Source organism: Hoplias malabaricus, chromosome 10 (assembly GCF_029633855.1).
Source record: "Hoplias malabaricus isolate fHopMal1 chromosome 10, fHopMal1.hap1, whole genome shotgun sequence".
In the NCBI taxonomy this organism is placed as follows: Eukaryota; Metazoa; Chordata; class Actinopteri; order Characiformes; family Erythrinidae; genus Hoplias; species Hoplias malabaricus.
Genome location: NC_089809.1, coordinates 11282739 through 11305274, shown reverse-complemented (window position 1 = coordinate 11305274; position 22536 = coordinate 11282739). Strand labels below are relative to the sequence as shown.

Sequence of the window (22536 nt, the reverse complement as noted above, 5' to 3'; positions counted from 1 at the left end):
TCTGGACCCACCTCGACCCTGAACTGGATAAGCGGTTACAGATAATGAATGAATGAATGAATGAATTATGTTCTTTTTCTGAAATGCAATGTTACTTTTAAGTCAGATGTAATTGAGGACACACCTTCCAAAAAGTCTCGTCAGTCCACAGAGTGGCTCAGCAGTGGTTTTTGTCTGGCACTGGCCATGCAAGCCAGTTTTGCCAAGTCTATTTCTTATGGTTGAGTCATGAATGCTGACCTTAACTGAGGCAAGTGAGGCCTGCAGTTCTTTGGATGTTGTTGTGGGGTCTTTTGTGACCTCATGGATGACTCGTCGCTAGGCTCTTGGGGTAATTTTGGTCTGCCAGCCACTCCTGGGAAGGTCACTGTTCACGTGGAGTCCCAGAACTTTAAAAATGGCTTTATAACCTTTTCCAGACTGATAGATCACAATTATTTTCTTTCTCATTTGTTCCTGTATTACTTTGGATCTTGGCATGATGATAGCTTTGGATTTTTTTCCCTCCTCCCTTAATAATTAAAACTGCATTTTGTGTTTACTTAAATTTAAATATTAGTTATAGAAAATACATTTGATGATCTGAAACATTTAAGAGTGACAAACATGCAAAAAAATAAAAAATCGTGAAAGGGGGCAAACATTTTTTCACACTATTGTATAGTTGTCTGACATTAGGTACTGTAGATAATCAAATCCCATTGTTCTTTACTATTTTAAGTTGAGAAATCAACAGAGTTTTACAGAGTTCTACAGAGTGGTGAACCTCTCCACATTTTTACTTCTGAAAAAACACAGCCTCACTGAGATGCTTGTTTTGAACCCAATCATGCCGCTGACTTGTAACCAATTAACTTAATCTATTTTTCAAAATATATTAAAAGTTGTCTTTTTTTATTAAATATAATGATAAAATAGAATTCAATAATGCACAAATAATGTAAAGTATATTTTAACAGTTTCCTCCTGAGTGATCAGGAACACAATTTAAAGCCGTCCAACAGAACTCTATCACAGAAATGGCATTACAAAAAGTTTATTTACTCATCTGTAAACAATTATTAGCCAGAGGCCTATACCTACTGACCTAATATATACACTAACGGCAATAACTGCTTAAAAATGATGTATTTTTGATATCTGATAATATATTTATTGGCATGCTGAAAGTCAACTTTATATGGCACATTTTTAAAATCAGGTGCCATATAAAGTGATGCAAAGGTGCTACTTTTCTTTATTTCTAAACCCTTACTTAAATGACAAATGTACAAAGGACTGATTTGGACTGAGGTATGTTTACCACTCATCATCTATCCTTTTACTTATACTCTTTAATATTTTGGGAACTGAGTATAACAATTGCTAAAGTTTTGCAAGTGGAACTATTGCCCACTCTTGCTTGTAACAAGACTTCTGCTGCTGAACAGTCCATTGTCACTATTGATTTTGATCATCCTCTTCATGATGAACCATTGGACAGATATGGACTACATTTAGGCAATTTAAGCACCTACAATTTTAGCATGTGCAGAATAATGAGTGCCGTTGTATTACTTAAACAAACATGGGCGTCCCAAGAAAATTATATTTTCAAAATGGTTAATCATGCTGTAGGAGTTGGTGCACATCCATACCAAGACAGATGTCGGCCTTGCACCCATCTCTGAAAACAACACATTTTTCTGGGACAGCAGACTTCACTATTGAGCCTTCCTGCGGTGTCGTGGACCTAATTACAAAACACTGACAAGGGAAGGTGCCTACCTGATGACCCCTGTGAAGAACTAGTGATGCTGTGTGTGGTTTGATGAGCTCAATGATTAACCGTAGATGTTAAGGGTAGCTGATTGCTGATAGGATCATAAACAGCCAATGCAACCTTAGGGTGGAGCTGTAGGCTTGAAACAATAAAAATTGTTTGGCTGCCAGTAGGAAGAGGGTGGGGTGGGCCCTATGTTAAGCTCTAATGGATTGGCATAGGATATTTTACATATTATCTTGTGTATGATTATAATTCCATTTCAGATTAGCTTTGGCCCTGAGAACTCAGAAACACATTTATGCATAGAATTGATGTATTGCTTTCTTATCTCTTTATAGATTGCATACCTTGATGCAGTAGCAAACTCTGTTAAATTGCAATGGTTTTTCAAAGTATTTCAGAGCCCATGTGGCTAGAATTTTCACAGTAGCATGATGGTTTCTCATATATTGCTGTCTGAGGCGTTAAAATTCACACATATTTAATACTGCTTTTAGGACTATTCTCCCACCAAGTCTGACACAAATTGGTGAACCATGTTTTTTTTTAACATATTATATTCTGCTGCCTATATGGGTATGTTTCATAACAACAATAAGATGACTATTGTGTAAAAGTCTTAGACAGACAGACATCATTGATTATTGTTATATTCATCAGTATATCTCAATTACTACGGTCCAAAGTCGACAGTCAATGTACCAAATTAAAGCTTAAAGTCACTGATTTTCATTGATATAATCGTTTTATATATGATCTCACTCGGTAAATAAGTATTTTTGCTGTTATTGGAAATTGTTATGAAAAAATATTAGTGACAGTACAGATTTTCAGATTTTTCATGGTGCCATATGAGTCAGAGTGTACATATCATACACCAATCAAACGGGTAGACTCTCAGGATCATGAAGATATACACTAAAATGTAGGTCTAACGAATTAAAGCCGAAAAAATAAGATATTCCAAACTTCAGATTTCTTCCTCATCGATAACAAAACTGCGGCTTCTTGAAGCCTGAAGAGCCCACAAGTGTCTCACACACAAAGTTGCACAGCAGCGCTTACCTTAAATAGTCCCCTTCAAAACAAGACTAAATCTTGTTTGTGTCAAGAGTACTGGCCAAAAAATTCCTGAAAAAAATAGTACAATTTTCAAAAAATAATTAAAATATGATACCAGTGGGGTGTAGCTTAGGCGATCAGCTTTCCAACAATATGTCAATCAAGTCTGTAGACCAATCAGGGGCAGAGTTATGGCGATGTGCACCCAAGGAGGCGGGACAAACGAAGCAGAGTGCATATGTTTTCAGCGCCTAACAGACCCAGACAATGCGAGAGAGACTCAAACGATTCTATTTGGCAGCCACAAGCTCCACAAACAATAATCAAGTCAATAAACATGTTTCAAAGCTTAGATTTCTTTTACTAGTTACATTTCCCCCACTGAGGACATTTAAATGCAACAGGGGTGTGGGGGAGGTTGCCTTGCTCTACAGCCAATCAGAGTGCAGCTCTCGCCTTTTAACACGTCAGTCATTTAAAGGAACACTGTACTCAGTGAGAAACAAGTGTAAACATTAGAAATAAACTCAGTACATCAGAATAAAACACACCATAACTAAGGGCTTTTACTGTTTGGTGAGGGGTAAATGGCCACTTGGTGAGGGACAGGAGACAAGTTTCTCATAGAAAATAAAGAAAAACACTAAGATGTTGACATTAGGTCTAGACAAGATATACACACTGTATTTATGCAGCAAAAATAATCATTTTTCTTATCGAGAGCTTGGGGTCTAAAGAAACACTTGGAGAGACCATCTGTCCACTGTCTGCTCCAGCTTCAATAACTTCAAATCAGTAGGAGGTATCAACTCCAAATTTTACCTGATGAAAGTAGACCCCATTTTAAAAAGAAAAAAGTAATTGGACTCATGAACTTTTCAGTTTATAGTCACTAACAACTCATTTTTTCAAAAATAGAACTAGCGCCTACATATTTTTTGTGGTTTTCATACACTTTTGACCACTTCATATATATTTCAGGACCTCTAAATGGTTTCTTTTACAAATTTGAAGGGTTTTCTGTAAAAATAAATCAGGATAATGCCTCTAGTTTATTCACTGCCAGAGGAATGGCAATATCGGTTTTACATATCGGCCATCGGCCACTACTGCTGTCTAAAAATCGTTACGGCTATCAAAAAATCCATATCGGCCGATTGTATATTTTCAAAATACAATCAGGTTAGTCAGAAAAAACATAGCAAAATATTTTCTTTGTACTTCTGTCATTTACATTAATGTTTGACAGAATTAAGAATCGCAGATTCTTGTTTTGTTGCATTTTGTTGAAGACTGTAAAACTAAACTAAAATTAGATGGATCTAGACAAACTGAGTAGGTGAAACTAAAATCAACCACTACAAATTGATTTAATAACACAATAAGCTAAAATTATTTAGATAGGAAAGCAATAACCATGGAAAAATATTAAGAAACGGTAAAAACACAAAATTACTGACAGTAGGACAGTTAGTTAGTTTCTGCCCATAGGGCCACATTCATGGCAAGAAAGGCAGTAAGATATAATTGATTTACATATTTTAGTTATGTTGAGGCTGCCATTTATTTAAGTTCGTCATATGTGTTGCTTAAGTTTTGTTACTGTTAGGAATTTTAGAAAAGCTGATGCTTTCGTATTGTTAAATAATTCTGTTATGGATTTTGCAGTAAGGATCTGTTGCCTCTAATGGCCAAAATCAATACAGTCAAACATTAAATATTTTATCGTAAGCTAAGTCTGGCATATTGCACAATATGGGGTTGCTTCTTCTTATACTAGATACATACGAGTTTGTCCAATATGGCATCTTGTGTACACTGCTTGGTCCCAGTGGTTTTCAAGGTAGGTCTGTGGTTTTTGTCCAACAATGAGATTCACTTTGTGTAATTTATTATCCTGGCATGTATCCCATTCACTTTGCCATTTGTCTTTGATAAAAGTTTGTGTTACAGGTTTGACATCCATTGGTGGAATCTGGTACATCCGATCTGGGTTGCATGAGGCCATTTTGGTGACAGGAACTGGTGTCTGTGCATAAAAGTATACTTCATTGTTGAACTCATTCTGCATACTCTAATGCTAGGAGCAGAGCTTGGGCTTCAGCTGTGAAAATCGAACAGTGTTTCAGGAGGACAGTAGGATAGAAAGAACTGAGTGGTCTTTAATAGGACTCTAATGGCTGAGAAAATTATTTAATTTTAAATTTGTCTTCTATTAAACATCTATTGAAGGGGTTGATCTGATGAAAAATCAGAGGCTGTTTTGAGTCTTGAAGCAGCCACAGAAAACTAAAATTTCAGAGCTCAACAGTTGAGGATAGTTAGGCAATACTCATTTATGGCGCATTTTTAATCAGTAGACTGCATCTGTTAAACTGAGTTTATACAGTTTAACTGAGTTAATACTCTGTAATGCAAATCTATGAAAAGTAGTCCTATGTTCTACATAGTTAAAAAGATTAAAAATCCACATCATCTACATTAGATACACCCATTGACAAATGAATGCACAAAGAATGAGTTGTTTGAATTGAATCAAATCATAATATGTGTGAATGTAATTATAAATGTAAGTGATTACAATATAAGAGTGAAAGGATAGGTTCATTAGAGAACAATGTACAATTGAAAGGAGGCTCTAGTGCCCTCTAGCTTGGATACAAGATGAGATACAGTCACTGAAGACATATGGCTACAGTCGGTAGCAGTTCAGGTTTCTCATTCAAAACACCACTGCAAACAAAAGGCGAAGGTGGCTGCCTATCAATGGCAGGACAAATAAGGTAACATGACAGCAAATTTCCTTTTGCTAAGTGCCTGGATATGGCCCTGGTAGAGGCAGAGGTGTGTAAAGGAGGTGCCATCTGTGCCTGGATAGTGTACAAAGAATCTGTGCTAGATATTCTTGCTTTTCGTTGGCTCAAATAGCCCCCTCTACTGGTGGTCTGTCTGCACTATCCTGAGTATGATTGCCCTCGTCTAAACACTGGTCCCAACACCTCTTAACAGCTTAGATGGCTGACATGTTGTTGTTACAACCAGCCTGCTTCTCTCTGTGCAATGATGCCCACACTCTAGAAGTCTATCAACTGGACAAAATCTCTTTAAGTGTGTTGTAGAGGCAGGTCTAGCAGCCAACAGTCTCACACCAAGAGGTACACTAACCAAAGTTACCTCTGGGAATCTTTTTATAGGGCAGATGGGGAAAGCATTTTTATGCTCTCTTGTGACAAGACCCTGGGTCTAACCAGACCTCACCTATAATCGTTTACATATCTGACTGAAACATAAATGCATGCAGAGTTTTGTAACAATCCGGCATGTCTATCTGGGCAGATATTTTTGTCAATCATTATACATAAAAATATCAGCATCAACCAAATTCCCACACTGCTGCAGTTTTTAGTATGTTTGTTTGGTGTTTTTTGTTTGTTTGTTTTTTTAGAAACAATGGAAACCCACTTACAGACAACGCTCTTTTTTCAACTTGTCCACCTTTAACCGCAAACCTACAAGAAAAAATAGACACTTTCAAATGTTACATTTTGTAGAAAAACATGCCACAAAACTACATATTTTTCAAAACTCCAGCCTTCAGGCATTAAGATACAAGAAAAAAATCTAAATATAATTGTTGTAGTCAGAGAGGGGAAAAATGGAATCATTCAATTCTGAGGCAAATATAACTCTATAATTTGCCATGCTAAAACATACACCGGCATCAGATTAAATATGCTATTTAATCTTCAGTTAAAAAAAAAAAAAAAAAAAAAAAAAAAGTGCTAACACCTTGGAGAGCCATTGCACAAAGCGTGCTGACATGAATCATGGCTCAAGCACAAGAGATATCAGCTGAAACAAAGAGAGAATTATAAAATTTCTTCAAGAAGGTAAATCATCACAGAATTTTTCAAAAGATGTTGTTCAGCTGTGTCTAAAATCTGGACCAATTACAAACAAAATGGGAAGGTTGCAAAACGGAAGCATACAGGTAGACCAAGGAAGACATCAAAGTATCAAGATAGAAAGCTTATATGCAATAAGCAATATGTCATGAAAACAGAAAATGCACAAAATAAAAACAAAGGAAAAACAAGTGGGTGGAAACTGGAGTCAATGTCTGTGGCTGAACTGTAAGAAATTGCCCAAAAGAAAAGGGGATGTACATTCAGAAAATCCATACAAAAGCCATCATTAAAACTTAAAGAAAAATTTGCAAGGTTACAGTGGGCTAAAGAAAAGCAATCGTGGACTGTGAGTGACTGGATGAAAGCAATATTCAGTGATAAATCCTGACTCTGCTTTGTGCAAGGTGATAATGCTGAAATGTTTTTCGGTGCTGGTCCAAAGAAATTTATGAAGATGACTGCCTAAAAAACATGTACATTTCCATAGTCATTGACGATATGGGCCTGCATATCAGATAACGTCATTAAAACTTAATTTATTCATTCATTGTCTTTAACTGCTTTTCCAGTTCAGGGTTACAGTGGGTCCGGGGCCTACCCAGAATCACTGGGCGCAAGGCAAGAACACACCCTGGAGGGGGCGCCAGTCCTTCACTGGGCAGAAACACACACTCGCACATTCATTCACACACTCACACCTATGGACACTTTTGAGTCACCAATCCATCTAACAACGTGTGTTTTCGGACTGTGGGATGAAACCCACTCAGACACGGCGAGAACACACCAAACTCCTCTCAGACAGTCACGCGGAGTGGAACTGCAGGATCCTGGAGCTGTGTGACTGTGACACTACCTACTGCACCACCATGCTGCCCCATTAAAACTTCAATAATCGCCAAAGTCTACATTGAAATTTTCAACACTTTTCTTATTCCATCTTTTAAAAGGATTTTTAATGATGATGACTTCATTTTTCAAGATAATAATGCATCTTGTCACAGGGAAAAGAACATGAAAGCTCTCCTTCCAGAAAGATATCCAATGTCAATGGCATGGCCTGAAAATCCGGATCTCAATCCAGTTTAAAATCTCTGGTAAAATAAAATGAAGGAAATAGTCAATGACAAGGCTCCAACCTGCAAAGCTAATCTGGCAACGGCAATAAAAGACAGATCGAGCCGGACTGATGAAGAATACTGTTTGTCATTAGTTAAGTCAAAAGGTGGTGCACAAAGTAATAACAGTACAGTGTTTTTCTCATGATTCCAAAATATTTTCCTCAGAATTGAGCGATTCCATGTTCTTTTTCCTCTACTTGATATAATAATAAAAAAACATTTTGTGGCATTTGTGATTTTTTTTCCCCCACAAAACAAAACAAAACAATCCAAGAACATCCTCCAAGTGTGGTGATTCCACAATTTTGCCAGGGGTTATATTTTATACAGACTCGCAGAACTTACTGTGTTCTGTTCTAGTGATCCTTAAGACATAAGTGGAAGAGGTTTAAGCGCACTGCAGAACTTACCTTGCATTGCATTGTTATGGCATTCTCCGAGACGTTTCAGAAGATCCTGGAAAAGTTCTTCGTTCTCGGCGGGTGTGCCACTAAACTGAGAACTGCTCATTCTCACTTGATCAGTGAAATGACTTAATTACAAGCTGAACAGTAAATATAAAGGACCAAAATAGTGACCTGTTTGGTGAGACAGATATGGCAATAATGTTGATAAATTAAATAATTTTATATAAAGTTACAAAATACTTTATAAATATAGCAAACAACGATTAGGCGCAAACGTGTTTTTAAAAAGGGATACGGTTACATTTTACAGACTCTTTATAGTCGACCTGGAAACCACGACTCTCTACAAAACGAATACTTACAAACTTCTCACAGTGCAGCCTATTTAGCATAGCAAACAAACGTAATATTTCACGAGAAAAAGACTATGACCAACTGAGTAGGTGAAAAAGAATATGTCAGCGAATCCTATTATAAATGTCACATATAAAGCAATTTATATTAATCTAGAAGCTGAGTATAATATTTTGGTCACTCTGTAAGCGTATAAAAAGTGATAATTGCCTATTTAATGCACTAATATTACGGATTAAAGAGCCATTTTGGGTTCAACCTAACAACAAATGGAGTTCAAATTAAGCCGGTCTAAATAGAGTTATATGAGAGAAATTGCGCATATTTTTTCTTTTCTGGTTTGAGTTAAAGTAGGTCATATATTTACAACTAGATTAAGATACTTAAAGCAACAGTAAACGTTTAACTCATACCAAAACATCAAGATAAATTAGACCCTCGACCTCGGTATGACGAAACCAAACTGCGCGCCATCATCGAAGCTCGCAAATCTCATTACCGAACGACCGCCACCCATCGGTAGGACAGAGAAAAATCAAAAGTGCGAGGCAAATGTAGACAAGCCAAATAAAACAACAACAAAAATAATAATAACCCTTTACATATGGACTGTCAAATTGAAAATACTCTATGACAAAACACCGGCCTGCAACGGCTTAAAGAATGCAATTTTTTGACATATCATATTCATAATGGTGTATCAAACCAGTAGGTGGCGATTATTCACAAAATCTGAAACACGCCGAAGGTAACGAAGAAAACAGAAGCTCCGGAAGACAAGGTAAACTCAACACAGCGCCGAACAGCTGTGTTTTTTGAGAAACCAGACACATAAGTTATAAACGACACATGTTGTTCTGGTTTGTGATACACTTGTTTAATCCATTTATAAGGAATTCGTTACATTACGTGCTCCAGTTTTCGAGCGAAAAACTCGCCTTTGAAAAGCTCTTTGCCTGTTAGCTGCTTGGCTAACTAACTTACATGTTCTCATCTTCCACAGCGCCTGCCACTTCAGACCCTTAAACATATAAATCTCACTTCTGCTTTGAGCAGAAAACAGGGTGGAGCGAAACACTTTATTCACAACGGGAAACTAGCTATTTGCAATCGAAGTAAGCCTCATTTCACATTGAAAACAGCGTCTTTATGCTAGTTTTTAATGTAATGGAAATATTAGCTATTAGCCAATACTTTCTGATGAACTGTGGTTAAACAATTGCTTGGAATGTGCTACATGAGCTACCTAGTGTTTTCTTTGATTAGTTCAAAGTTCTCTTTTGACACAGCTTTCTCATCCTGTTACTAAAATGTTTGTCATTTTCAAATGACACTGGAATTCTTATTGATTTTGTATTCGATTTGCAATATTTAACAGCGTAGAAAAGTGTGTTGGTCTTGACGTTGTGGAGGGTGACTTGTTTGAATGAATGAACTTGTTTGAAGAATGTTTTTCTGCAAAATTAAAAATGATCCTTCTGTTGTAATTGGTCTATTAGATAGTCTTCAAAATCAATGTCACTATTTTCATTTAGTGAAACTGTATTTGTTTTTCTTTAGAATGCCGTATCCCAAAAGAAAAATGCAACCCCCTGAGCCACAAGTCAAGAAAAAAAAGGTTGATCAGAGTCTTGTAGCCTCCGATAAACCTGGTATAACATCTCTGTTCACCCGGAGGTCTTTGAGGACAGGAGCAACACTGAGGAAAAGTTTGGTTGAGTCTAAAAACAAGACTCTGATTCAAGATGAGAGGGAAACTCGTCGATCCACCAGGCTAAAAACAGCTCCAAAGAAACAGACAAGTAGAAAAAAGCTGAAATTATCAAATATATCTGCTGCATCAGTAAACCTGGATTCCAAATCTGGTGCTAAAATTTCAAAGATATCTGGAGATAAATTGTGTCAGAATTTAAAAGTCCTGAAAAAAAGCAGTAGGAAATACGCTAGAAGCATGAAGAGTGTTAAATGCCCATCTCCTCCTTCCGAAACAATTTGCACAGCATCAACAGCGCATGACCCTGTGCTTATAGACCACAATTATGGTCAACACCCTGATTTAAAAAGTGAAGAGACAACAATGCAAGACAGAAAAAGTGTGACAGGAATCACTGGACTGAATGACCAAGATACTGCCGTGTACCATTCAGTGATGCAGGAGGGACAAGACTCGGAGGGTAAAATAAAAAGTAAAATATCAAGTCATGATCAAAAACAACTGTCCACTGACCCAATTGAAAAAGTCACTGTAACTGTAGATGCCAAGGTAAGTGTGATGAGAAAGTCTCCACCACCTCTACAAGCTCTTTTTACAGTTATTCAAGAGACTAGCTTTAATGGCAAAAACATTGCTAATGTGGGCGAAGTTGAGGTGGTGAATACATGTTCTTTAGAGGAAACAGTTCAGAGTACAGAAATATTTTGTGCTCCAGAGTCCTCTATGACCTCAGAGACCTATCTGAAGCTGGATGATATTGAAATTGAGCACTGTGTGGTTGAGATAGTAACTGATGACCTTGGTGCCTCAGAAAACAATCCCCAACCATTCAAGGATTTGCAGAAGTCAGATGCATTAAAAGACACCAGCATAGCTGTGGTCTGCAAAGAGACCACTTCAACTCCTTCTCTGCCACAGGAAAATGACTCAACACAGTGTTCCCCTGCACAGACCAGTGATGAACCGCACAAGAAGCAGGCAATGAACCCTCAGGCCAGAACCAAGGCACGTCTGGCAGCACTGGCTGAGGAGAGAGCAGCTGCTGCTAAGAGACCACCCCCTAAGCAGCTCAACCTCTTGGCTTTGTGTGAGGAAATTGCAGATGATATTGCATCTGACACAACAGCAGCTGCAATCACTGTAGAAGCAGAAGAGATCAAAGAAGAAAGCACTCATTCTTATAAAAAACAGAGTGAAATAGAAGAAACATCAGTTCCATCTGTTTCCAGTGACCTCCCTCCCCCTGAAACCCCTATGGAGGATACCTATGAACACAAGGTAAAGGGGAACATACCCAAAAAACGCTTCTTCCTCAGCCAAATATCAGTTCCCCTCAAAATTCAGGAGAAAAAAAAACTCTCCCGTTTTCAGAGACTGCGGCAGGTGGAACTGCAACGGGACAAACTTACTTGGACACAAGTTAAGAAGCTCAAGTCTGACCAAGCCAGTCAGGATAGTGCAAAATATTCCACACACACTTTGTTACCTGTTGCATTGTCAAACAGTGATGTAAACTCTCCTAGCTCCCCATCCTCAGGTCTGATGACAGATAATGTGTCCAAAGTGGCATTAGTTGAACGCAGAACAGTTCTTCCTGCTATGGCTCCCCCCATGCCCAATGGTATTACCAGTCCAAAACCCAAACCTGCTGTAGAGTATAAGCCGTACAATCCCAGACCAAAGTATTCACCAGATGACTTTGAACTGGATGAACCAGAAGAAGAGACTAGCAAGCCAGCTATCCTCAAACAGGAGGTAAACACAAACAAAAGTATCCATCTTTACTCTGCTCTGAACATGTCTTCATGTTCTGTTGTAAATTGAATTGGGGTTAATATATTGCCAACATATTGACCTGTCACTGTTGTAGATCATTAGTATTTTGAAAGTTTCAATGTATTTCTCAATATTCATAAGGAAAATCACATTTTAGTAATGTTTATTCATAATTGTACAGCTTTAATACTATGCAAGAAAAAACATTGCAAAGGAAAAACATGCAGATAAAATGTCAGAGTCTTTTGTGTAACTTACTCACAGGGCAGAACAGAGTCTTCTTTATCCTTAAAAGAAGATCCCTCTAAACCTTTGGAAAATAATGCAAGTATCTTAAAACCTGCAGGTAAGCTTTAATGTCTGGAATGAATGAATGAATGAATTGTTCAATCGAGGTTTTAAAAAAATAATAAATTTGTAACACTTCAGAATGATGTTTTAGAAGCAGGATTTTTAAGGTTTAAATACATTTCTGTTTAGTTTTAGTGTTGAGTAGTATTTTCTGAAATGTTGCAAAAATCAGCAATGCTTTTGTCTTAAAAGTTCCCTCAAAGGTACAGCAATAAAAAGTAAAAGTACACTTCAGTCTGTTTTCTAAATATAAATGTAAAATTTTCATTATAAATTTTCATTAATTCATCCATCACTTGTGATAGCATCATCCTGATTAGGGTTGCAGTGAACATACTCTAGGGAGAGTCTGGTACATATCACCACTTAGCGTGGCCTACAAGAAAAAAACAACATGACTGACACGCAAAAGAGCTTAATCATAAGTCTGCTATTTTGACATGACATGTGGAGGCAGTCTTTCATGATGGACCAGTACAAAATGGTTCACGGAAATGCACATACGTGGATGTACAAGTAGACGTTCAAAATCCAAATGGCAGAATCTTGACACTGAGGCCAAATTAGTGCACTCTAGTGCGTTCCCTTGTGGGCAAAGTGTCTGTGGCTAAGACTACAGTGAACATAATATTTTTAAAAGTAGAAAATAAAGTATATATGAAATCAGTACATTTAAAAAATAATAATCTACATTGCATTGGAATATGTTACAGATCTATTCCAAAATAATAGGTTAAAAAAACTACATTAAGGTTTTCAGTTGTTTTCTGAGAGCTTGTATAAATCTAAACACTGGTAATGAGGCAGTATTTGGCTAAGTATGAATCTGTTAGAAGTCTGTTAGACACCAAATGAACCAAAATGCTTAAGACTATTCCCATAAGGCATAAATATTGTTTAAAATATCAAAACAACAGTATATGTCTGTCTGTAATGTATTGGTAAAAAAACAGACAAATCCGTTCTCATAGTCAATGGGTGATGAGTTCCCTTTTCTTTTGTTTGCCCTTTGACTGGAACATTGATGTTTCCTGGACACAGTGTTTAAAAAAAGACAAACCAGTGGAGAAAACATGGTGCTCTGGGGAATTTTCTGCTGGGAGACCTTGGGTCCAGACCTGTAGACAGAATTTTGTGTGTAGAAATCATTAATTAATATCTTGCATATTGTACTACATATGTAGTAATTTGTTTGTGAATTAGCATTGTTTTAACATGCTTACAGATGCATTTGGTTATTACTATCAATGTGTGAGGTAGTACTGGTTAAATATATTGCCTCTTTAACTTACAGAGGGTATGTTGAAAGCCTCCAACCAGCAAGAACGTATTCAAAAGACATCAACAGAGAATTCACAACTTACAAATAGGTAATAGCTATAGCTGCGTTATGTGTCATTGTATAAAGCTGTGTGATCAATGCCTGCAATCAATTGATGTGCAGTGTGATTTATTTTCATTTCAGTAGTAGCTGTGACATGGGATCAGACACAGAGCTTCAGAAAGAGTGTAAGAATGATGTAAAAACAAGTACTGGAGGAGAGCAAACTGGCACAGTGAGTCATTTATTTATAAAACTACTTTTTTAATTAACAACAGTCTTGCAAGCATTTACAGTGTTTTCCCCACATATGTATTATTTTAGTATACTACATATACTGAACAAAAATATAAACACTTTTGTTTTTACTACCAATTTACATAATTAATGCTGACATCAAAGAACTACGATTTTTTTCGTACAAAAAAGGCCCTTTTCTCTCAAATATTGTTCACAAATATGTCTAAAGCGGTGTTAGTGACCAATTCTTCTTTGCTGAGATAATCCATCAACCTCACGTGTGGCATATCAAGATGCTGATTAGACAGCATGATTATTGCACAGGTGTGCCTTAGGCTGGTCACAATAAAAGGTCAATCTAAAATGTGCAGCTTACTTTTAGTGGAGTCAGTATCTGGTGTGACTACCATTTGCCTCACTCAGTGCAACACATCTCCTTCGCATAGAGTTGATAAGGTTGTTAATTGTGGCCTGTGGAATGTTAGTCCACACTTCTTCAATGACTAGTGTCAAATGGCCTAGAAGAGGCATTTCCACTGACTGAATGACTCCTAATGTTGAAACATGCATGCGTGAACTGATAGTTCAGCCATATTTCACAAAGGGAACTTAAGGTGGCGCTATAACACCACCTGTTTCACTTTCCGGTTTGTGAACTAAATATGGAACTGTTCAGCGCGTTTCCAGAGACATAAACTGGTTCCCAGGTGGAACCAAAGAACAGTCTGAACCGTGACTGAATAATAGGAAATAAGACAGAAACACGCTCCGTGTGTGTGTTTCTGGGGTTGTGTTTGGCGCAACACCATAAGCGTTAGCCTGAGCCTTGGCTAAATCTATACTTGCCTAGTTTCTTTGCTTTTGGGTATTATTTCACTTGCACAATATTTAAGATAAATAATTTAAACTATTAAAAAAATAGCGCCTTTTTGAGTTTTTAAGCTTAGTACATGGATATGGACTGGAAAGTGAATGGGATGTTGAACTTGGTAGTGTTTTCAAAAAAAAATAAGTTTTCTTCTCTGTGGTATGAGCCATGTTAAATTTCTGTTACTGTTTTTGTAATAAATGTGAGAGAAATGTGTGTTACACTGTAGGACAAAACACCAAATGCATTTGGAGCAGTGACCTGCAACGTGTGTGGGATGCTGTACTCACCATCTGCTACAGAAGATGAGACCCAACACCTGCTCTTCCACAACCAGTTTATCAGTGCTGTGAGATATGTGGTATGACTTTCAGTTAAGGGTATATGATAAAATTTCTCTGAAGCATTTATTTTTCATAAGGGGGTTCAGTAATGTAATTCCATCCAGATTGCTTATACAATTTTGGTTTAGTGTTTTATGGTGTGGGTTTTTTCTCTTTTTTTTCTTTCTGATTTTTTTTTATCCTTAGTGAGGCAGAATATAATACATTGTTGCATTTTGTCAGGTTTGGATTAAGCTTGACACATTATAAATCAAACTGGAAATTATAAATAAAATAATACCTAGGGGCCCCCTCCAGGGTGTATTCCCGCCTTGCGCCCAATGATTCCAGGTAGGCTCTGGACCCACCGCGACCCTGAATTGGATAAGCGGTTACAGATAATGAATGAATGAATGAATAATACCTAGGGGAAAATTTGCATACATTTTATAAAGTGCAACTGACAGCACAACCAGGGTAATTATCTGAGCTCTCTAAACCAGTGGTTCTCAAACTTTTTAGACCAAGTACACACCAAAACCTCCAAGTACCACCTATGATTTTTACAGAAGCATGTGCGTCCCTGGTTCTTCCTCTGTTCCGGGGGCATAAGACAAAATCCTTTGAATTTTTGCATGTTTTTGTTGCTTTTTATTTACTTGAAATTTGCATCCTTAATACAAAATTATCTAAAATAATTACAAAAAATTTATAGAGAGAATACAAATAACTAGGCTTAAACTGAATGTTTAAAACAGAAATATACATTTATGATATCATATAAAATTTATAGGCAATAAGTGTTTAACCTTGCTGTGCTTTGTTAAACCTTGTTTTAGGGCTGTAATGATGCGAAGAATGGTCACGTTTTCCTTCAGACTACTGTTTTCTTCTATTTTGTCTTCACATGTATGGAATTCTTGCTTAGTTATTCTCTATTTGTGCCTCTGGATTTAGACCCGTGCGTAGCACGTTGTATTTTTACTACAACATAAATAAATTTCATTGGGGCGTAATTATGAAAACTGAAACATTATGTAATTTACAGATGATAACTTTAGATTTTTAGTTATGAATACATTTCTTAATTTACTAGTAAATTTTTCAAGGTCATTTGGTGTACCACATCTTGCAGTCTGTCCAAGACTCGAAATCGAAATAAACTGAGTGAAATCTTGTTTTGAACACAACTCCTGAAGATAAATTTTTCTTTTGCTTTTTATTTATTTATTTTTTTTTTACTTGACAATGGCTCAGTATGAATTATAAGGCAGAAGTTTTAATCTTAATCTGTCTGGTCACATCAAGATTGTATTATTGAGGTGCACCAATATTTTCAGCGTAATTTCTTGCTGTATTTTTTTAGGATCTTATTCATTTAGTAGTATACCTTTTTGGATGGGATCATTTTTCATTTATACAGAGATTCATTAACCTGGCTGAATTGTTCATAAACTTTAAAAATATTATCAATTAAAATTAACTCATGTTCCTGTTCTTTACTATGTCCAGACAATTGGTCCTGCCAAAGTACTGAATCAGATATATTAGCTTCCTATTTTCTTCCACACACTTTGAAATCTTCGTATGTTATAGGGATGGAAGAAGGAGAGGATTTTAAGGGAGTACCCAGATGGAAAGGTTATACTTGTGCTCCCAGATGACCCCAAGTATGCATTGAAAAAGGTACTAAATCAATTGCTCTAACTTCAGTCAGTTTTTACATATGGATAATTATTGCCATGTCAAAAGGTTTTTGGCACCATCTGGTAACGGGTTTATCAGCAATTTCTGACCAAAAAAAATGAATGGTCAAGAAACATTTGAAATAATATTGCAATATCTTAACATACAACAAATATAAGAGCATATTTTCTTTGCTTTGTAGTTACCATTTTGAAATTACAGTTTTGTTATTTTGTTACATCAAAATACTTTGCTGTGCTGTTATATGCTACATGCTGTGCTGTAATCATTCTACAAAATGCATGAAAAATGGCACATAGCCTGTCAGTGCATAAATGGAATGTAAAAATTCATGAAATGTAAAAAAAAATGTATCAAATAAGAGTGGTACTCTTCATGTATGATTCCAACACTATTGAACATCCCAAAAATAATTTTGTTAAATTACTGGTTATGTTTCTAATATATAGTTCTATAAAATATTTTCAGAAAAATGAGATTCTGTCCTCTTCTTTTCTTGTTTTAATTTTGTCTTTTAGGTGGAGGAGATTAGAGAAATGGTCGACAATGACTTGGGATTCCAGCAGGTAGAATCTAAGGTCCCCTCCCAGACCAAAACCTTCCTCTTCATTTCAAATGACAAGAAAGTGGCTGGGTGCCTCATTGCTGAGCATATTCAGGAGGTCAGCTGAATTAAAAAAAAAAAAATCTAAAAACATAATTTGATTCAGAGAGCTATTGGATAAACATCTTAAGTGTACTTTCTGTATAGTGCAGTTTTGCTATTGTTATACTATTGATTTTTTTTTTTTTTTTCATCTTAATCATTCAAAATATTATTGTTTTATTTTTAATCCATGTTAAAGGTTGATTTTATGGTGTAAGTCAGTTCCTTATTTATTTACCCGTGTAGGGCTACAGGGTGATAGAGGAGCCAGTCCCGGAGGGCTCAGAAGGGGAGAAAGTAATGTTTGAGCGACAAAGAGCCTGGTGCTGCTCTACAGTTCCAGAGCCAGCTGTCTGCGGAATCAGTCGCATCTGGGTCTTCAGCATGATGAGGCGGAGAGGCATCGCCTCACGAATGATTGAGTGCCTCAGGTAAACTCAGCGTTATTATGCTTATTGAAAGGTATTAAATTACAGTAGTAGTTTAGACACTGTTAATGTGGTTCAGGCTTAATTTCTGCTTTGTGAAGACAGTTCATGACCTGGTTCAATATTGACAATGCCACCAAGTCTAGGACTAGGTATTATCCATGTCTAGGAAACCAAGCCTTAGTAATAAGCTAAAATCCAGTTTGTAGATGTTTTCCTTGACTAGTACTCTGTCATTAAAGCAGAGATATTCAAACCTCACACCTCCCTGACCTTTTGTCAGTTTTTTTGAGGACTTATCCCCAAAACTAAATCAAACTTGTCTGTATAGCCCCTTTCACACGTTTCAATGTTTTTTTGGGATGTGCCTTACAGTGTGAATAGCTCTGCATTAGAAACTGATGGCTAATGGCAATACAGCTTAGGCCAGGATTTCTGAAATTGTTTCACCGTTGGACTCATGTTTTTGGGTGAGAATTTTGTGAGATTTATTGGTAAAAAAAACATAACATTAACATATACAAAATATATAATCAGAATTATTATACAACAGAATAAGTAAAATACAAAGTAACATATTTGCTAAACTAGGTCTATATGAATGACCTGCATGTTAATGAGAGTATCTGCTGTTTACAGGATGTCAGCCAATATCTGCCAATATAGGAAATGTCTAGTGATTAATCTTGCCATAATTTATTGTTAATTGAATAAGTAATATGTGTGGAAAAATGAACAGCAGCACATCCACACAGTTTTGTTTCAGTTAGATTTTTCTCCTTGCTGCTTTAAAAACATGTAAATACTTTAATGTATTTTAAATTTAAAAGTTTAATGAATGAATGATTTATTGGTTTGTGGGTCTGCACAGCATAATTGTGCATCGTGGCATCAAACATTTTGTAAATGGTAAACATGTTTGATGTTTGGAAAGCCACACATTGGTTTAAATCTGTATATTTTTTGTACAGCTACTTTCACCACCCACTTGGGACTGCATCAAGACCATCAAGGTGATCTGAGTTTCTGAAACCCTGGCTTAAACTAACTGTCCTTACTAGACTGATATTACACTTATTTAAGCAGTTACCATGTGACATTTGGAGCTGGACCGTGCCCCAGTTACCATCTCTGAATAGCACAGAATGGTTAATAACTATCCTGCACAGTCAACCACTGTATATGAAGGATGTTTCACAAACCTGAACTTTACTATTATAAAGGGTGAAATGTAATGCTACAACAATATGGAGATTTGACTGAAAGGGTTTCTCTAATAGTTTTGAAGTATGTAGTAGTTGGTTAGCTTCTGGACAGTGAATACTGTTAACATGGGCCTACTGAATGAATATTTATTTATTTATTTATTTATTTATTATCCGTTTCAGGAACAATTTCATCTATGGGTCACATTTGCGCAAAGACGAGATTGCCTTCTCTGACCCTACACCAGATGGAAAGCTTTTTGCCACTCATTACTGTGGCACCTCACAGTTTCTGGTATATAACTTTGTCAGTGGGACACGCTTGACCTGACAACAGCCACAAATGGACAAAACACTCCTGCAGAATCTCTTCAAATAATACCACAGATTGAGACTAATGGTTCCAAACAGGCCAGAACTAAATGTCAAATGGAGCAAAGCAAATGAAAAAGAGCTGCACCCTAGAACAATGTTTCAAGGCTTTTACTGTTCGAAAGATGGACCCATTTTTAACAAATTTCTTAAAATAAGAATGTTGATCTAAGATCAGTTCTCACTTTTCATATCCTAATGGATATAGTCATATAGATGGAGGAGCTATTCCTAGATCAGTAATATGGATACACTAAGTAAGTACCATGTTTTTATTTTTAAATGATTGGGTATTATTTCCTCTCTTCAGAGGACAGAGAATGCAGTTATGCAATTATCATGTCTACCCCTGCAAAAACAATTCACATGGAATTTTGCATTTAATAACACTCCACAGTAGCATATAGCTATTGTTTTGTTTGGTGAAAGAAATGTGTTGTTTTCTCAGGTTTAGTTAGGCTCCAATTTTCCAGACTTTCCGTACCATGTTGTGTAAGCCATTATGTCTAAATCATAGTTCTAAAACCAGTCTTTCCGTATACTTTTTGAACACAGGAAAAAAAATACATGAACCCTACTACTGCAAGCAATGTCTCCCTCCTGAGGCACCCTTAAAACAGAAAACTTGTTTTTAATCTCAGGTTGAAAAATTAATTGAGTTGTTTTTTTGGCTTGATTTATCCAAGCAGTTAAGCATCTGTTAAGTGTTTGCACAAACTGTTTCAGTATTACATTATATTACTGGAAATTGGGGGAAAATGACAAATACCTGAAGCAATTAATGACATAATTATATATTTTGCACCAGCAACACATTTTTACACATTCTAAATGTTTTTAAACCTTTGGTCCTTTAATGAAAGGGGTTCTCCCTTTAACATTGATTCACCATCATAGACCATGTTTTCCTTAGGCAGTGTATGCATTTTGGACTTTACAAATCCCATGTCTTGAAAAGTTGGGACATTTTGTAAAATAATATATAAACAAAAGTTTGTGATTTGTTAATTTCTTTGTATTTTTTATCTAACTGACACAAGTACAGAGAAAATATTTCCAATGTTTTTGCTGATCCAACTTGTTTGTATTTTAAAAATATGAACAAAGGCTTAATTTAATGTCTGCAGCACACTCAAAGTCCGTCCATCCATCCATCCATTATCTACCACTTATCCGGGTCCGGGTCGCGGGGGAAGCAGTCGGAGCAAAGAAACCCAGACCTCCCTCTCCCCAGCCACCGCCTCCAGCTCCTCCGGGGGTATACCGAGGTGTTCCCAGGCCAGTCGAGACATGTAGTCTCTCCAGCATGTTCTTGGTCTGCCCCAGGGCCTCCTCCCCGTTGGACATGCCTGGAACACCTCACCAGGAAGGCGTCCAGGAGGCATCCGGACCAGATGCCTGAACCACCTTAACTGGCTCCTCTCTACGTGGAGGAGCAGCAGCTCCACTCCAAGTCTCTCCCGGATGTCTGAGCTCCTAACCCTGTCTCTAAGGGAGAGTCCAGACACCCTGCGGAGAAAACTCATTTCAGCCACTTGTACCCGTGATCTCGTTCTTTCGGTCACTACCCAAAGCTCGTGACCATAGGTGAGGGTTGGGACATAGATTGAACAGTAAATCAAGAGCTTTGCTTTTCTGCTCAGCTCTCTCTTCACCACAACGGACCGGTACAGAGCCCGCATTACTGCTGACGCTGCACCGATCCACGTGTCAATCTCACGCTCCATCTTTCCCTCACTCGTGAACAAGACCCCGAGGTATTTAAACTCCTCCACTTGAGGCAGGATCTCACTTCCAACCTGGAGAGAGCACTCCACCCTTTTCCGACTGAGTACCATGGACTCGGACTTGGAGGTGCTGATCCTCATCCCTACCGCTTCACACTCGGCTGCAAACTGGCCCAGCAAGAGCTAGAGGTCCCGGCTCGATGAAGCCAACAAGACCACATCATCCGCAAAAAGCAGACATGGAATCCTGAGACCACCAAACCGGACAACCTCCGCCACTTGGCTACGCCGAGAAATTCTGTCCATAAAAATTATGAACGGAACCGGTGACAACGGGCAGCTCTGAAGGAGCTTGTCCAACTCCAACTGGAAACCAGTCTGACTTGCTGCCAGCCATACGAACCAGACTCCTGCTCTGTTTGTACAGGGACTGGATAGCTCGTAGCAAAGAGCCCAGTACCCCATACTCCCCGAGCACCCCCCACAGAATACCCCGAGGGACACGGTCGAATGCCTTCTCCAGATCCACAAAACACATGTAGACTGGTTGAGCAAACTCCCATGCACCCTCCAGGATCCTAGTGAAGGTAAAGAGCTGGTCCTGTGTTCCACGACCGGGGCGGAATCCGCATTGTTCCTCCTGGATCCGAGGTTCAACTATCAGTTGGACTCTATTCTCCAGTACCCACGCATAGACCTTACCGGGGAGGCTGAGGAGTGTGATCCCCCTATAGTTGGAACACACCCTCCGATCCCCCTTTTTAAAAAGGGAAACCACCACCCCAGTCTGCCAGTCCAGAAGCACTGCCCCCGATGTCCACGCGATGTTGCAAAGACGAGTCAGCCAGGACAGCCCCACAACATCCAGAGCCTTGGGGAACTTGGGGCGAACTTCATCCACCCCCAGGGCCGTACTGCCAAGGAGTTTCCCTACCACCTTGGCCACCTCAGCCCCAGTGATAGACAAGCCCAGAAACCACCAATGAATGTACGTGAATCCTAACTGAAAGAAGAAATCATACATTAGTCCTACACAAAATGCTACAGAGTTTTCCTGTCCCAAGCTCATCTTAGATGGTGTGAAAATCAGAATATATGTGCTGTGGTCAGATGAGTCAACATTTCAGCTTGTTTTCGTGAAAAACGGACATCAAGTTATGTGCCAATGACTAAAGGGACCATCCAGACTGTTCAGTGTGAAAGGTGCGAGTAACATCTGTCATGGCATGGGTGACTTGTAT

General features: G+C 37.8%; 2 protein-coding genes across 12 annotated transcripts in view; one reads left to right on the top strand and one right to left on the bottom strand.

Moving 5' to 3' along the window:
* Window positions 1–9131, bottom strand: part of rbbp8 (retinoblastoma binding protein 8) — a 29932-nt gene extending 20801 nt beyond the window's left edge. For 2 of the 6 annotated variants that reach the window (XM_066683372.1, XM_066683378.1), the window contains exons 1-3: window positions 9031–9116; window positions 8267–8434; window positions 6294–6336 (exon numbers count right to left, since the gene is read on the bottom strand). In XM_066683372.1, coding sequence (XP_066539469.1) covers window positions 6294–6336; window positions 8267–8366 — 143 coding nt within the window. In that variant the 5' untranslated portion in view covers window positions 8367–8434; window positions 9031–9116. Of the gene's footprint in view, window positions 1–6293; window positions 6337–8266; window positions 8435–8558; window positions 8645–9030 lie in introns of those variants that run through there. The other 4 variants (XM_066683373.1, XM_066683375.1, XM_066683377.1 and 1 more) reach the window with 4 other exon arrangements.
* Window positions 9132–9258: 127 nt separating this feature from the next.
* Window positions 9259–21359, top strand: esco1 (establishment of sister chromatid cohesion N-acetyltransferase 1). 6 transcript variants are annotated; one of them, XR_010804435.1, is made up of 12 exons: window positions 9259–9398; window positions 10178–12086; window positions 12372–12453; window positions 13753–13828; window positions 13903–14014; window positions 15117–15248; window positions 16807–16896; window positions 17436–17579; window positions 17810–17994; window positions 18367–18461; window positions 18963–19004; window positions 19380–19507. XR_010804435.1 is itself a non-coding variant. In XM_066684083.1 (10 exons), exons 2-10 carry the CDS (start codon window positions 10179–10181, stop codon window positions 19525–19527), a joined length of 2853 nt encoding a protein of 950 aa, XP_066540180.1. In that variant the 5' UTR covers window positions 9259–9398; window position 10178; the 3' UTR covers window positions 19528–21359. The 6 variants fall into 6 exon arrangements, 4 of the variants coding, with proteins under 4 accessions (XP_066540180.1, XP_066540177.1, XP_066540179.1 ...); XR_010804436.1 differs by lacking the exon at window positions 18963–19004 and having other exon boundaries at window positions 19380–19495; XM_066684083.1 differs by lacking the exons at window positions 18367–18461; window positions 18963–19004 and having other exon boundaries at window positions 13927–14014; window positions 19380–21359.
* Window positions 21360–22536: the final 1177 nt, after the last annotated feature.